General features: G+C 41.1%; 1 protein-coding gene across 3 annotated transcripts in view; it reads right to left on the bottom strand.

The window, feature by feature from the left end:
• Positions 1–17,708, bottom strand: part of LOC132377963 (aminoacylase-1-like) — a 55,666-nt gene extending 37,958 nt beyond the window's left edge. Inside the window, exons 1-5 of one of the 3 annotated variants that reach the window (XM_059944512.1) lie at positions 17,525–17,708; positions 17,198–17,289; positions 13,405–13,469; positions 666–770; positions 486–580 (exon numbers count right to left, since the gene is read on the bottom strand). In XM_059944512.1, coding sequence (XP_059800495.1) covers positions 486–580; positions 666–770; positions 13,405–13,469; positions 17,198–17,288 — 356 coding nt within the window. In that variant the 5' untranslated portion in view covers position 17,289; positions 17,525–17,708. Of the gene's footprint in view, positions 1–485; positions 581–665; positions 771–13,404; positions 13,470–17,197; positions 17,290–17,520 lie in introns of all 3 variants that reach the window. The other 2 variants (XM_059944511.1, XM_059944513.1) reach the window with 2 other exon arrangements.
• Between the last annotated feature and the right edge of the window lie 358 nt (positions 17,709–18,066).

Raw genomic sequence — 18,066 nt, forward strand, 5'->3', positions numbered from 1 at the left:
ACAGCTGAGGTTTGAATTCTCAAGTTGCTTTATCCAACTTCATTGCACGTTACAGAACTGGATCACAGCTGCTTACCAAACAGCTCAGAACTCATTTCCCATTTACAACCATGAATCAGCAATCAAGACTCGGAGGCCCAGCTGATTTTGCCCTCCTACCAATACAGCAACTTGATCTGCTCATTAGACAGAAAGGTTTGCATGAGCTCAGTCTGAGAATCCAACAAGGAGCCCCAAGAACGGAGAATGCTTGACTTGAATTACTCAGCAAGTGGGACAGCGCCCATTCTAATGAAACATCACTGACCTTAAACATTAATTGCTTCTCTTCCCACAGCTGCAGACTACCCTGATGAACTATTCCAGCATTTTCTATTTTAATTTCAGATGTCCATCATCTGCAGCTTTTTGCTTCTCCACTACGAGGGACCCCTTCGTTTGCTTACATCACTACTAGTGCAGAGCAGTCTGGTTGCTGAACTCACTGAATGGTCACACACTTCATGTCCTGAGTTCCTCGGCCATATATATTCCCTTCTTCATCCTTCTGGGCTGAAAACGGATCAAACTTCCAGTGCTCCTGTACATACAAGAGAGGAATAAGGTCAGCTCGTCACACCTTCCCACCCCCGCGCAGACCCTATCTCTCTTCCCAGGTCATTCACCTCGAACACTGGAACCACGTCCATGTGGGAGTTGAGGAGGATAGATTTCAGCTTGGGGTCAGTCCCTTCCCAGGTAAGAATGAGGACTCTGCGGCCAGGACTAACCTGCGGAAGAAGAACAAGAACATTAGTGCTGGCTGTGCCCAGTAACAAGAACTTAACATAGCACCTCTGACATAATCAAACAGAATAGGAACTTTGTCAAGAGTTCGGTAAGGTGGCAGTGGCTTCTCTGGAGTCAACAAAAGGAGCCATCGTCCCTCTTATGGTCACATGATCCTGCTAGGCACTAGAACTTAAAAGTATCAGGTCTACCCCCATCAGCAAGTTGCTCATTGGTGGAGAAAATGAAGCAGGTGCACGTCATGCTACTGCCTGCATTGAAGGAGGTGTACAGTCCAATATCAAGTGACCATCTTGGCTGCTTTTCTTGTGCTTGCAAGACTCCTTTGGACATTGTTAATGTGGTTCGATTCACTGACGTATTGGCAGTGTGCAGGGGTGGATGGCAGGGGAGCTGCGAGGCCTCGGTCGTACCAATGACTAGGCCTCAAGCCACTGTGTAGCCTGTTTACAGCTGCCAGGACAGAAGCATCAAAGTCAGTGTGCACCACGGGGGGCAATGTGGTGTGGTATCCGGGCTGGAGAGAGTGCTGCCCCCCCCCCCAGTGTTTGCTTGGCAGAAGACAAGCTAGATTAGGGTCAACTGCGGATTTCTGTGGTTCAGGTCTGGACTATTTTCTTGTGTGGCTCTATCTTATTGATATCTTACATGTGCTTACTACCTTGTCTGTGCTGTGTGTTCTTTGTACTGTGTGATTGTTCGTCCTGTGTCTTACACCTTGGTCCCAGAGTAACACTGTCTCGTTTGGCTGTTTTCATGGATATTCGTGTCCAGTTGAATGACAACTAAATTTGAATTGAATTGAAGAAAGGTACAGAGGTTTTGATGTACAGAGGGATCCCGAGGTCCGAGTCCATAGCTCCCTACAAGTGGTTGTACGGAAGGGGTGATAAAAAAGGCACGAAGTGGAGACGATTGGCAGGTAAGGAGAAGTGATAAGGGGGAGCTTGAGTAGGTAATTGAAGAAGAGGGATAGGGAGGGGTAAGGAGGAAAATTTACTGGACTTTGGAAAAATCAATGTTCATGCCATCAGGTTGGAAACAATATGAGGTGTTGCTTCTCCAACATGAGAGTGGACTCATCATGGCAGAAGAGAAGGCCATGGACCAACTTCCTGCAAGTGGAAGAGGTGTTACACCTGCCCGTTCACCTTCTCCCTCAGCTCATTCAGAGCCCCAGACAGTCCTTCCTAGTAAGGCAACACTTCACCTGGGAATCTGTTGGGGCCATCTACTGTATGCGGAGCTCCTCTTCCCTGGCATCCTCTCTGCTTCCCCCTGGTGTCCCAACCCTTCCCTTTCTCCCATTGTTCACATTCCTCTCCTATCAGATTCCTTCTTCTCCAGCCTTTGAGTTTTTCCACCTATCACCTCCAAAATTAATATTTCACACCTCCCCCTCACCTATCACCTTTTAATTTGTACTCTATTCCCTCCACCCAGCTCTAAATGCCTCTAATATATCTGACTCTACCACCACTCCCGGAGGGCATTTCACACACCAACCAATATCTCTATAAGGAACTTACCTCTAACATTCCCCCCTATATTTTCCTCCAGTCACCTTAAAATATGGCCCCTTTGATAACTCATTTCCACCCTGGGGAAGGGTCTCAGGCTATCCACTCTATCCATGTCTCTATCATCTTGTATGCCTCTATCAGGTCACCTCTCATCTTCTTTCACTCTAAAGAGAAAAGTCCTTGCTCACTCAACCAATCTGACTGACTGGCAGGAGGCAAAGAGTGGGAAAAAAAGGGACTTTTTCTAGTTGGCTGCCGGTGACTAGTGGTGTTCCGCAGGGGTTGGGATTGTTTCTTTTCACACTATCTGTCGATAGTGGGGATCATAGAATTGATGACTTTGTGGCCAAGCTTGTAGACGAGGAAGCAGAAGGACTTGGACAGATTAGGAGAATGGTGGAAGGTGGAACACAGTCCCGGGAAGAGTACGGTCATGTACTTTGGTTCCTCACTTCCTCCCTTGTGGAGTCAGTGCAGATTGGCAACAACATTTTCTTCAGAGGATCAGAGTCAGCAACTTTACATTCTTCAGTGTTATCATTTCAGAGACCTGTCCCAGGCCCAGACATAAGTGCAACTACGAAGAAAGCATGACAGCACCTCTACTTCCTCGGGAATTATGAAGATTTGGCATGACATCTAAAACTCTGACAAACTTCTACAGATGTGTGGTGGAGAGTACATTGACTGGCTGCATCACAGCCTGGTATGGAAACACCAATGCCCTTGAATGGAAAATCTTACAAAAGTTGTGGATACAGTCCAGTCCATCATGGGTAAAGCCCTTCCCACCATTGAGCACACCTACACAGAGCCTTGTCACAGAAAAGCAGTGTCCACCAGTCGGGACCCTCACCACACAGGGCATGCTCCCTTCTTGCAGCTGCCATCAGGAAGATGGTACAGGGTCCTCAAGAACACCAGGTTCAGGAACAGTTATCACCCCCCAACCAAAGGGGATAACTTCACTCAACTTCACTTGCCCCATCATTGAACTGTTCCCACAACCTATGGACTCACTTTCAAAGACTTTAAATCTCATGTTCTCAATATTTATTGCATATTTATTAATTATTATTATTTATTTTTGTATTTGTACAGTTTTACACATTGGTTGAAAGCTCAAGTTGTTGTGGTGTTTCATAGATTCTGGTTAATTGTTATGCTATTATGGATTTATCAGGTATGCCCACAAGTAAACGAATCTCAGGGCTGTGTATGTACTTTGAATATAAATTTAAGGGGGGGACGTCATGTGATGACGTAGGATCGAGATGCTGGAACCCAGCCCTCCCGTAAAAAAATCAATAAATTAATGTTTAAGTGAAGAAAAGTTAGTCAATATTTTCTTAAGGTTACTTATAAACTACTCCGGATTGTTTTAAGCTATGCCTCATAAACAGAGGATGAAGAAAATTACTACCGCGAAGACAACTCAGGTTGGAACAGAATCAAGGCCTACTTCTACTGAAGAACCGCGGACTCAGGTACAACACACCACCGGTGAAACAGAACAGGAGACTGCGACAGCATCGGCCATTTCTAAAGGAAAAGATCAACGAGAACTGCGCAAGCGTAAAGGAACGAGCATGCGCAAAAGAGAGCAACCAGAACTACAAAACCCAGCAGCGACTGAAACCGACAGTGAAAGTGAATCTGAGAGAGAGCCGGACTCTCTGGAAAAATCAGACGAAGATGGAGATGAAAGTTCCTCTGAAAATACAAAAAAACTTTGAGGCAAATAATGCATAAATTAGAAAAATTAAATGCATTAAAAGTAATTAAAGAAAAAATAATAAATATGGAGACTATGTTTGATAAAATGACAAAGAAACAAGAAAAAATGGAAAAGAAAATTACAGATTTGGAAACTAAAATGGAAGAAATGGATGGAAGAATGAAGGAAATGGAAGATGATAATAATGCCTGAACATCAGAAAGAAAACAACTCGTGGAAAAAATTGATAAGCTTGAAAATTTTAGTAGACGCAATAATATTAAAATTGTTGGACTTAAAGAAGATACTGAAGGAGAAGACCCAACAAATTTTTTTCAAAAATGGATTCTGAAAAATTGGAAATGGGAGAAGAAACTTCAATTGAGATTGAAAGGGTGCACAGAGCCTTAAGGCCAAGATCTCAAGATGATCAAAATCTGCGATCAATTTTGATAAGATGTTTAAGATACCAGGATAAAGAAAAGATTCTGAGGGCGGCTGCCCAAGGTGCCAAAAGAAGAAAGGGTCCATTGATGATAGCAGAGAAACCAGTTCTTTTTTATCCTGATATAAGTTATAACCTTTTGAAGAGGAAGAAAGAATTTAATTCAGCTAAAAAATTCTTACGGGAAAAAGGTTATAAATTTTTAATGCGTCACCCAGCAACACTGATAATTTTTTTGGAGGAGGGAAAAAGATTTTATTCCGATTATCAAGATGCGGAGGTGTTCGCACAAAAACTTCCATCTATCCGCTAATTAAACTTAGAGACTTCTAAATGTAATGGTTAAAGACGAAGACAGAGATAGCGAATGGAACTGATGGACATTTAAGGATGATACAAGGGAGAAAAGTAAAATTTTAGAAATATTAATTGAGAATAATATGTTTTTTTCTTTTCTTATATATGCTTTTTATGTTGCGGGGGGGCTGGGGAGCTTTGAATCGGTTACTACGGGATTCACCTGTGTAATCATGGCGATTGCCATGACCCGTACAATAGAGGGGGGTAATGTTGTGTTCTTTTTTCACAACAGTAGTAGGGGGGTATTTTGTTTTTTTTCTTTCTATTCTATTTTTCTTCTATTCTTTTGCCTGGATGATTGGTGGGGACACACATAGCAACATGGAGACTTCTAAAAAGATTTCCCAGGATACCACAAAAGTTGAAAGATTAGGCATTATTATAGATTGGAGTAACGTAATTAAAAACAATGACTAATATATTGAATTTTTTAAGTTTTAATGTTAATGGGCTTAATGGACCAGTAAAAAGAAAAAGAATTTTAACATATATTAAAAAAATGAAAATAGATATAGCTTTCTTACAAGAAACTCATTTAACGGACATAGAACATCAGAAATTAAAAAGAGATTGGGTTGGAAATGTTATTGCAGCTTCATTTAACTCAAAGGTGAGAGGAGTTGCAATTTTGGTTAATAAAAATTTACCAATTAAAATACAAAATGTATTAATTGATTCAGCAGGAAGATATTTAATTATACATTGTCAAATTTTTTCAGAACTATGGACTGTTATGAATATTTATGCACCAAATGAAAATGATGTAAAATTTATACAGGAGGTCTTTTTGAATTTAGCTAATGCACTTGACAAAATATTAATAGGTGGAGATTTTAATTTTTGTCTAGATCCAGTTTTAGATAGATCAACAACGTCTGTTACAAAATCAAAAGTAGTAAAATTAACTCTATCATTGATGAAAGATTTAAATTTGATTGATATATGGGGAAGAATCAATCCAAAAGAAAGAGATTATTCATTTTATTCAAATAGACATAAAACATACTCAAGGATAGTTTTCCTATCATCAACGAATATACAAGATAGAGTGAAAAATGTGGAATATAAAGCAAGAATATTGTCTGATCACTCTCCTTTAATAATGACAATGACAGATAAAGAAGAATCAATTTATAGATGGAGATTTAATTCAATTCTACTAAAACATCAAGATTTTTGTGATTTTATGAAAAAACAGATTCAGTTCTTTTTAGATACAAATTTACATTCAGTTGATGATAAATTTATATTGTGGGAAGCAATGAAGGCATATTTGAGAGGTCAGATAATAAGTTATACTTCTAAAATTAAGAAGGAATATATGATAGAAGTAGTTCAATTGGAAAAAGAGATTATAAAATTAGAAAAAGAATCTCAAAGAAATATGACAGAAGAAAAAGGAAGACAACTTATTAACAAGAAGTTAAAATATAATACACTCCAGACATATCGAACAGAAAAAGCAATTATGAGAACTAAACAGAGATATTATGAACTAGGTGAAAGATCACATAAGGTCCTTGCATGGCAGTTGAAAACAGATCAGACTTCTAAAGCAATAAATGCAATTCGAACAAAAGTAAATAAAATTACTTATAAGCCTCTAGAAATTAATGAAGCTTTTAATAATTTTTATTCTGAGTTGTATAAATCAGAATCAAAAAATGATGACATCAAGATAGAAAGATTTTTATCACAAATAACTCTTCCAAAATTAAATACGGAAGAACAGAAGGGATTAGGTATGCCTTTTACATTGAAGGAGGTTGAAGAAGCTCTGGGATCACTTCAAAGTAATAAATCTCCAGGAGAAGATGGTTTTCCGCCTGAATTTTATTTAAAAATTAAAGATTTATTAATTCCTCCTTTTATGGAGTTAATACATCAAGCGGAAAGAATGCATAAACTTCCAGAATCTTTTTCAACAGCTATTTTAATAGTATTGCCAAAAAAAGATAGAGACCTTTTAAAACCAGCATCATATAGACCCATTTCTTTATTAAACACTGATTATAAAATAATAGCAAAACTCTTATCTAATAGATTATCTAAATGCTTACCAAAATTAGTACATATGGATCAAACAGGATTTATTAAAAATAGACAATCGGCAGATAATGTAACCCGGTTACTTAGTATAATCCATTTAGCGCAAAAGAGGGAGGAAACGAGTGTGGCAGTTGCTTTAGATGCAGAAAAAGCATTTGATAGATTGGAATGGGATTTTTTATTTAAGGTATTGGAAAAATATGGATTAGGAACATCATTTAGAAAATGGATTAAAACCTTAAATACTAATCCCAAAGCTAAAGTAGAGACAAATGGTCAAATTTCAACATCATTTCAGTTAACAAGGTCAACTAGGCAAGGTTGTCCATTATCACCTGCTTTATTTGTGTTGGCAATAGAGCCATTAGCTGAATTAATTAGAATGGACCCAGATATTAAGGGTTTCAGAGTTAATCAGGAAGAATACAAGATTAACTTATTTGTTGATGATGTTTTACTTTATTTAACAGATCCATTACATTCATTACACAAATTATCTTATAGATTAGAAGAATATGGGAAAATATCAGGTTATAAAATAAATTGGGATAAAAGTGAAATTTTACCTCTTACTAATGGAGACTATAGTCAATGTTGATTAATAACTCAATTTAGATGGCCGGCAAATGGTATAGAATATTTAGGTATAAGAGTTGATAATGACATAAAAAACTTATACAAATTAAATTATTCACTTTTAAAAAAATTCAGGAAGATCTTGATAAATGGATGGCACTACCAATAACATTAGTAGGTAGAGTAAATACTATAAAAATGAATATATTCCCTAGACTACAATATTTATTTCAATCATTGCCAATACAATTACCCAAGAAGTTTTTTCAAGAGTTAAACAAATATGTGAGAAAGTTTCTCTGGAAAGGTAAAATGTCAAGAATATCGTTGGAAAAATTGACATGGAAATTTGATCTAGAAGGGTTACAACTTCCAAATTTTAAGAATTATTATAAAGCAAATCAACTTAGATTTATTGCATCTTTTTTCGAGAAAGATAAACCGGCATGGATTAGAATAGAACTAGATAAAATAGGAGAAAATGTACCAGAAGATTTTATATATAAATGGGAATCTAAATGGATACGGGAAAAGAAAGAATCTCTTATATTAAAACATTTGATTGACCTATGGAATAAGATAAATGCTGATGATGAGACAAAAAAATCTTTACTAGCAAAGAGATCTTTAATTCAAAATAGACTTATTCCTTTTACAATGGACAATCAACTTTTATATAATTGGTTTCAAAAAGGGATTAGATATATAGGAGATTGTTTTGAAGGAGGTATATTAATGTCATTTGATCAATTAAAGAATAACTGTAAAGTATCAAATAACACTTTATTTTGTTACTTTCAACTAAGGGCTTATTTAAGAGAAAAATTAGGTCAAACAACGTTATTGCCGAAATCTAATGAAATAGAAATTTTAATTCAAAAAGGAAAGATTAAAAAATTTATATCTTGTATGTATAATTTGATTCAAAAACAGGCAATTAAACAAGGAGTCCATAAGTCAAGACAAAAATGGGAAAGTGAGTTGAATATTAAAATTGAAGAAACAAATTGGTCAAGACTATGTCTTGATAGTATGACAAATACAATAAATGTTCAGTTAAGATTAGTGCAATATAATTTTCTACATCAATTATATATTACACCACAAAAAAATAAATAAATTAAACCCAAATTTATCTGATCAGTGTTTTCGATGTAACCAAGAAACTGGTACTTTTTTACATTCTACATGGTCTTGTTCTAAAATTCAACCTTTTTGGACAAATTTAAGACTTTTACTGGAATAAATTACAGGAACACAACTTCCTCATAATCTAATATTACTCTTACTAGAAGATATTGAAGGGATAAAACCGAAATTCAAACTAAATAAATATCAGAAAGAATTCATAAAAATTGCACTGGCAGTAGCCAAAAAGGCTATTGCAGTTACTTGGAAATCGGATACATACTTAAGTATAGATCGTTGGAAGAAGGAAATTTATGGCTGTATTCCACTTGAAAAAATTACTTACAATTTAAGAGATAAATATGAAACATTTTTGAAAATTTGGCGCCCTTATTTACAAAAGACAGGATTAAATATATAGGTGCTCCGAAGATGAAATAATTGGTTATTTGGGGAAATAAATAAATATATATACTTAAGTTATTACGAACTCCATGGAGCATGTGGGGATCTTCCGATATCCAGGCACTCCTTTTTTTTCCCTTTCTTTCTTTTTTTTATATATAGGGATGTTGGGGGGGAAGGGGTTAAGGGGAGGGGGGAAGGGTATTTATATTTTTTTCATATATTTCTGTAACTATTTGAAAACTCAATAAAAAAAGTTTATATAAAAAAGTCTGGCAACCCTTTATTCAATATTTTCAAAAGATTTAATATATTTTTATTTATTTATTTTCTTTATCCTCTTTGGGGAAAATCCTGATCCGCGAAGGTTCGGAGGTGACTGGAGGGATGTTTTCTCTTCCAATTTTATCCTCAAATGGACTGCCCAATCTTTCTTTCTTTTTTTCCCCAATTTAGTTTAGGGTTTTTTTTTCCTTCATATAACTAAAATTTTTCTATCTTTTTTTTACAACTTGTTAAGAAGAGTTGTGATATTTTGATTATACTGTATATACAACAGCGTAACATTATACCTATTTGATTTTGACAATATATACTTTTCTTTATTGCTGTTTATATGTCTTCTGTATTATCTGTCTGGTAAACTTCTCCTCTGACTTTTATTTTTGACTGGAAATCAATAAAAAGATTTAAAAAACGAATATAAATTTAATTTGAACTTTGGTAGAAGGAATGGCAACTGTAGAACCTACTACCAGTCTTTAACACAAAACATCCAAATTCCTTTGCCCACAGATGCTACTTTACCTCTGAGTTCCTTTGGCAGATTGTTTGTTCCACTAGTCTTTTAAGATTCTGTGTGTGATCAGCACTGTTCACCTGTTTAGGATTCTTTAAGTATATGGAGCACTGCAACTGATAGTGTAGCCATTTGTGGCAGGTATATTGTGCCAGGACTGGACGGCATGCTAACAGACAGACAGACAGACAGACATACTTTACTGATCCCGAGGGAAATTGACCGAAGACCATGGGACATGGGCAGGATCAGCACGCGGTGGGTTTTGGGTTATTCAAAACCCAGTGGTGTCAGAAAGTAGCTGCTTCTGAACCTGGTGGTGTGGCACCTTAAGACTTCTGTACCTCACACCCAACGACAGCAGTGATAACAGGACATGACCCAGAACGAGAAGACCCACCCAGAGCTGACAGCCAGGTAGCCGAAGGCACTTGTTTGTGTTTTACTGAGCAGGAGGCCATTCAGCACCTCAGAGTAATGCCAGCTCTCAGCTGAGCAATTCCATCAGTGCTGTTCCCCTCTCCTTATTTCTTTTCACACCTTCCCATCAATTCCCTTTTGATCCCTTTGCTACTTAATCTACAATAACCAACCCGGAGGTCTTTGGGATGTGGGAGGAGACCGAAGCACCCTGAATTGTCACAGGAAAGCAATGCAAATTCCAGATAGACAGCACTGGAGGCTGGTACTGAACCCGGGTCAGTGGACCTGGGGCTGTGAGGGCTGCAGTTGTACTAGCTGCACCCCTCTGTTATTCACCATCAACAGAAGACAGGTGAAAATCAGTAACTACCAGAAAGGAAACAACAGAAAGAATTATCAGGAAGTCACGGAGATTGTGGAGATAAATCTATGTTGGCCAGGTGATGAAAAGTTTTAAACGTCAGGAGGACAATTTAGAGTTGGAGATGCTGATAGACTCCGTGCCGCATTCAAAGCCCAGGAATCGTAAGACATAGAGTGACATGGACGGGTGAGGAAGTCCAGGCCTCCGCACTGTGCTCAAAGGCCACATGAGACCAGATAATTGGCACACTCGGAGTTTGTCTGGAGTCACAGTTTCATCATTATCTAGACCGGGAGTTGATCCTACAGACCAGAGCCTGACGGTTGATCTGAAGTCCGTAAACCCAATTGCGATGTCTAAAGCCTGGAGGCCTGTCCTGGAGTTGGAAGTCTGCCACATGTGCGTACGCAGGAGGGAGGAAACGGGCTGATTTTGCTACTGCTCATTGCGTTCTGTGTTGTTCTGCCAAGAATTGTAGGTATGTTATGTTGGCACTGGAATGTGTGGCAAAACTCGCAGGCTGCCCTAGCACACCCGAGGTTCTGCTGATTGTTAATGTAAATGATGTATTTGACTGTGTGTTCCAACGTGCACGTAACAAACAAAATCCAAATCTGAACCTGGCTGGACTGGGTAAAGATAGTAGAGTTTCCTCTCCTCAGGAAGTTAACGGGCCCGATGAAATTTATCTCTATCAGATCATCATTTCTAATGGAATTTAAATTCTACAGCTGCCTTGGTGGAATTTGAACACAAATTTGCAGATTGTTAGTTCAGGTTTCTAAGTTATTGGTGTAAAAAGTGATTGGTATTCCTGAGGAGAACAGAAAGTTGTATTTTACACAATTATACGTGGTTATATAATTATGCATAATAATACATAACCCTCGGGAAGCCACGTCTAAAGTACTGACTAAGGTTGAGGTGATAGGCACATTGTGATAAAAATGACTTATACTGAAGTATCTTTCCTAAAAAAGTATGTATTGGCTACGGTAGAAGTCCAGCAAAGATTAACCAGACTGGTTCCTGGAGTGGCAGGCCTATCAATAGAGAAGTTGAGTGGAGTCGGTTTCTAAACTGAAAGGTATAGAACGTTGAGAGGTAACCTCACTGAAGGTGGCACCATGGTACATAACTTTTGGCATGTTGGTCACCATCAGTCTGGGCTTTACATATAGGAGTTCAAAGTAACATATGTGTCAGCATATACAACCCTGAGATTAAGTTGGGACGTTACAGTTACACAAGATGTTGGTGAGGCATATTGTGTTCAGTTTTTGTTATGTTGCTATTGTGAAAATGTTATTAAACGAGAAAGAATACAGAAAAACTTTACCAGGAAGTTGCTAGGATTCAAGGGACCAATTGATGGCAAGACGTTGAGCAGGCTAGGACTAATCCTGAGCAAAGAGTGGGCAGTGATCTTCTAAATGTATAAACTCATGAAGGGCATAGATAGGGTTAATGCACAGTCTTCTCTCTCCAGTTGAAGTGTTACATACCTCGTGGGTATCTTGTGACTGTCTCATGACCATGATGTAATTGAGTATCTGGTGAGCATGATGTAATGGTCTTGTGGTGGTGGGGTGACGTAATTTCCTGCCAGTGTGAGGTCACGTGATGTAATTTTCCCACCAGTGAGAGGTCGTGTGATGGCCTGTTTTCAACAGGTATAAAACGGGAAAGCCTTGCTGTGATGCAGATTAGTTCGTTGTTTAATTCATTAGTTACTCCATTATGCTGCGTATTTGTCTCATGACGCATTTTTGTTTTAAAGTGGAGTTTTACTTTCTATCTTAAGTCTCAAAGGTTATTGACGGCAGTTTCGCCACAACGCTGCCAGTTTTAGTCCAGTTGGAGAGTGAAGAATTTACTGAAGTACGAAAACCCGAAGGATCGAGAAAAGTTGGTGTTGTCGGCAGTAATACAGGATCGACCTTATTTCATCTTCGTTCAAGGAGGTAGTAACCTGCATCCGAGATAGCCCGTGCATTGTGAAAGCAGAAAGGGCTGGGCACAGCGTTATTCACCAAGACAAAGGTCGGTGCCTTTAAGCCGTTTTTATTTCCTTCGGGCAAGGCATATTTCAGCTGGGATCAGCAGTAATGTCACGTCATCGAGGAATTCATTACTTCAGGAAAGTTTCTCCTAATTCACTTCGTAAATCACTTGGACTTTTGCATTTACCACTTTAAGAACTGTTCGAGATGTCATATAGCAGTTAACTTCCGGTTTAGTCATTTGTTTACTTTTCATTTTTAATGAGCAGAGTTTAATAAATGTTTTATTTGTTTATAAAAAAACATGTCTCAATTCTATATTCATTGTTACCATATCATAACAGAAGAATCAACAACTAGAAGCCACGGGTTAAAGGGGAGGAGAGCTTTAACAGGAACCTGAGAGGTAACTTTTTCACTCAGTGGTCTGAATATGGAACGAGCTGACAGAAGAAGCGGCTGAGTGGTAGAGTACTACAGCACAAAAACTTCAGCCCATCCGGTCTGTGCTAATCTACTAATCCCATCAACCTGCATCTGAACCATAGCCTGCCATACCCATCCCATCTATGCATTCCTCTTAAATGTTGAAATCAAACCCATAACCCCGACTTCTGCTGAGGCAGATTGGTGACTGACGGTGGAGAAAGCTCAAAGAGCAGATGGATTACTCCTGCTCCTATTCCATATGTTACCTCCAATAGTTGTAACACATCACCTTTCCCTTCCCTTCCCAAAATACGTGCATGAACACAATCAAAATTCAGTCTTGTAAATCTGCTTTACAGTGATGGGTGGGGACAGTTAAAGAAAAATCTCTCACCCCAATCTTCGTACAGGGAAGACCCAGCTCTGTACCAAGCTTCTCAAGGAATTCAATGGCACCATCTGGAAAAAAACAGAGTACACAGTCTGTCCGGCAGTGCTCACAGACACAGTGCTTAACATGAAATGAGCTGCTCAGATGCTGACTATCCTGACCCACCTCCTGACAGTCCAAGGTCGTGTCAACACCTACAAAGACAGGAATACTCTCCTGTAAGGTGAAGCTCGAAACCAAGGCACAGCACTGCACTGAACGTTCACTCTGCAACATCTACAAGTTCAGTACATTCACTTATACAACACCAGCAGCCTGACCACCCGGAACAAAAGCAGCTTCATCCTCCAGTGTCCAACAACCCACACTCGGAATATCGTGTTCAGTTCTGGCTGCCGCATTACAAGAAGGATGTGGAAATTTTAGAGAGAGTGCAAAGGCTATTTACCAGGGAGTTGCTTGGAACAGCATGCATATCTTTTGAGGATAGGTTAAGCAAGCTAGAGTTCTGCTCTCTGGAGTAAAGGAGAATGAGAGGTGACATGATAGAGCTGTACATGAATGATAGATCACTGGGTAGCTGGAGACTTTTTCCCAAGGTGGAAATGGCCAATACAAGGGGCATAACTTTGAGGTGATCAGAGGAAAGTAAACGGCTGGGGGGGGAGGGGAATGTCAGAGGTATGTTTTTTTTGGTGTTTTTTTTTACACAGAGAACACATTACCAGGGGTTTTGGTAGAGGCAGACACGTGCGTGTTTGATAGAAAAATGGAGGGTTACGTAGGAGGGAAGTGTTAGAGTGGGTTAAAAGCTTGGCACAACGTGGTGGACCAAAGTACCTTTACTGGGCAGTAATGTTCAGTCAGCTCAAGCTGGATCTAGAGGCTGGGCTTCTGTAAAAACCATCAGCCACAATGATTCACAGAGTGTGAGAGTGAGTGTGAGAGAGCGAGAGCAAGAGCGTGAGTGAATGAGTGAGTGTGAGAGTGCGAGAGAGTGCAAGAGAGCGTGAGACAGAGACAGAGCATTTGGAATCAGCAGTCTGCTGCTGTTCACAGTCAAAGGATGGCATCCATGCCAAATGCCACTTTTGTCAACAAAAGTGAAAGATTATTTCAGACAGGGACACTGTGAATTTGGCCCAAACATTTCCAGCAAATAAATCTGGGCCATCAGATCCTAAACAAATTCAAAGTACATTTATTATCAAAGAACATATAATGCTGACTTCGAATAAAAACAAGGAGGAGTGCCAATGTTTAATTGCATTTGGCTGCCAGCACTGAGCTCTTACACAACTCATCCATTAATGTTCCACTACTAGCTTTGGTACATCTTGCATGAATTTGACCATTTGCCAGTTAACAAACAGAGCCAAAAATGAAAGTTCGAGCTGTGACTAAGCCTCTTTCCTCTTCAATGGCTTAACATGCTCCCCTTACTCCCAGGCAGGGTCAATTCTTGCCACAGAGCCTCACTGCTTCCTTCGAAGACTTCAGTCACACCTGAACCTCTCGACATTCGAACTCCATCCAACACAACAATTTTCCAACCTCATTCATACTTGCTTCTTGAACACAATACGCTTGTACTCTTTCCCTACACCACTGCCAGTGTCCAAATGCACCCCTCACTCCTGCTCCACCAACTCTAATGGATGCAAGCTTAAACTAAAGTGGCAGACAATGGCTTTACCAATCCACATCAGATCTGACGACTATGACAGTGAAGCTGCAGATGCTGAAAATAAACTGAGCAGAGTACATGGAACAGTACAGGCCCTTCAGCCCACAATGCTGTGCCAACCTTTTAACCTACTCTAAGATCAATCTAACACTTCCCTCCTACGTAGCCCACCATTTTTCTATCATCCATGTGCCTAAGAACTCCTTAAATGCCTGTAATATATTTGATCATGTCTATAAGATATAGGAGCAGAATCAGGCCATTTGGTCCATCGAGTCTGCTCTGCCATTTCATTACAGCTGATCCATTTCCCTCAGCCCCAATCTCCTGCCTGCTCCCCGTATGCATGTCCCGGCCAATCAAGAGTCTATCAACCACTGCCTTAGATGTACCCAATGACGGCCTCCACAACCGCCTGTGGCAATGACTTCCACAGGCCCTCTAACACCTTGTCCATACTGCACCAACCTCCGCCACTGCGCCATAAAAACATGCAGGAGCAGTGTGTGGTTAAGTGCTGGACACACACGCTGCCTCGGCTGAGGCTCGAACTAATGACCTTCAGATCGCTAGCCCAAAGCCTTAACCACTTGGCCACGCACCATCACCCTTGATGGGGCATTCCACTCACTGCTGGTCAGATAGTATCTGTGGAGATAGAAGTTCAGGGGGATGGTAATTAGCTCAGGTCAAGATCCTGAATCAGACTGAGAGTGTAGGAGCCTTTGTGTGCTTCCATCTACCACTTCCACCTGCCATGACCCACAGCTCCAGCCACTCCCCTCCCCTACTGTAATCCAAGCTGTCTGTCACCCTTCAATTCCAACCTCTGCTTCCCAGGTCACCAACCTCCTCTTGTCCCTGTCCCACTCCAACAAGCTCTCCTCATTGTACCGTTTTTCTCTGAATCCAAGCTCTCAACCCTGACAAAGGGGTTCCATCCTAAAGGTAGATAACATCTTTAACCTGACAGACACTCCACCTGGTGGGTTTCTCTCAGTCCCACCATCTGGAGTCTCTTGTGCCTCCCTCCTCTGAAGAGAATGTTCCAGACTCCAGGTAAATCCTTCCCATCACCCCCACCCACTTTGAATCTTGGATATCTCGGCTTAATTTAATGCTAGCAGGATCCCTCTGCTGAAGTTAAAACACCCTGCAGATTTGCTACATCGACTCTGAAGTTCTGTTTGGAAAGGCCACTGCTGAAGGCTCTCTCCAGTTGCACAGGCTGAAACTAGAACATGCAAAAAAATCCCTCAGACTAATCAGGGATGTAAACCAACTAATGTTTTGCTGTAAATAGAAGAGAATATTTTTCACTATAAATTAATTCAGAAAAACTGCAAACACTTTGCCAGAGTAAGTAAAAGAAGGATAATACACACAAAATCCTGGAGGGACTCAGCAAGTCTGGTGGCATCTATGGAGGGGATACAGAGACTCTTCATCAGAACTGCAAAGGAAGGAGGCAAAAGCCAGAAGAAGCAGGTAGGTGGAGGGGTAGGAGCACACGCTGTCAGGTGATGGGGTAGGTGGAGGGGTAGGAGCACACGCTGTCAGGTGATGGGGTAGGTGGAGGGATAGGAGCACACGCTGTCAGGTGATGGGGTAGGTGGAGGGGTAGGAGCACACGCTGTCAGGTGATGGGGTAGGTGGAGGGGTAGGAGCACACGCTGTCAGGTGATGGGGTAGGTGGAGGGGTAGGAGCACACGCTGTCAGGTGATGGGGTAGGTGGAGGGGTAGGAGCACACGCTGTCAGGTGATGGGGTAGGTGGAGGGGTAGGAGCACACGCTGTCAGGTGATGGGTGAAACCAGGGGAGAGAGAAGGTGGGTGAATGGCGGGGCTGGAGGGTGAAGTACCAAGCTGGGAGGGGGCGGTTGGAAGTGGTGAAGGGGTGAAGAAGGAATCTAATAGGAGACGGCAGTGGAAGAACCGCAGGGAGATGAGGGGTGAGAGGGGAATAGAATGGAAAAGGGGGCAATATTACGTTTAGTTGGAGAAATCAATGTTCATGCCATCAGTAAAAGGGTAGTTGGGCAGGAGGCGGGCACGTTTGCAGGGTGCGCTTGGACCTGTGACATTCTAGAGCTGCAGGCTAGTCCTTACTGTAATCCGGCTGAGGGTGCACCGTCCTGATCCTCAGATACTCCCGGAACAAACCAACAGCGGGATGCTCCTCGTCCTGTGCGCCACCCATCCTGCAGACAGACAACAGGTGCGGGTTACAGCAGCACAAACTCAACAGCCGCGACCGACCAAACTACAAACAATATTATCCCTCTCCCCCACTCCCCACATCCCTCACCCCCACTCCCCACATCCCTCACCCCCACTCCCCACGTCCCTCACCCCCACTCCCCACGTCCCTCACCCCCACTCCCCACGTCCCTCACCCCCATTCCCGACCCTTCACTACTTAGCTGCCTCACTCACTCAGCCGGTCCTCTCCGCTGCTCGGCTCCCGTGCACTGGGCCCGACCCAGACTGCGATCGAACAGAAATAGACACTTAAGGCGGAAGCGTCCGGATTTTCGCTCCGCCCCGAGGTGGAGCGGGGAAGGGGAAGTTCCTATAGACCTCGAACTGTGAGCACCGTGACTATGTGCAATAATCCCGGGCTATGACACTCACTATCCGGTACCCAACTATCACACATAAGCGGTCTGAATGCTGGCATGACAGAGATTGAGTGTTCCACAAGTAACATCTTGTCGGTGACCGGTTTCTGCAACACCCTGAATAATGGTCTCTCAACCCAAAAACAATTTCTTTATTGCCACTGTTTGCTTTCGGTTCAGAACTAGTTCTCAGTCGCTGTGAGTATATTACCTGAGCGCTGTATGCTCTAACTCAGATGAGTGTGACACCTGGGGAGTGTAATACCTGAGTGTGTGACACCTGGGGAGTGTAATACCTGAGTGTGTGACACCTGGAGAGTGTAATACCTGAGTGTGTGACACCTGGGGAGTGTAATA

This window comes from Hypanus sabinus, chromosome 19 (genome assembly GCF_030144855.1).
Source record: "Hypanus sabinus isolate sHypSab1 chromosome 19, sHypSab1.hap1, whole genome shotgun sequence".
Taxonomy (NCBI): Eukaryota; Metazoa; Chordata; class Chondrichthyes; order Myliobatiformes; family Dasyatidae; genus Hypanus; species Hypanus sabinus.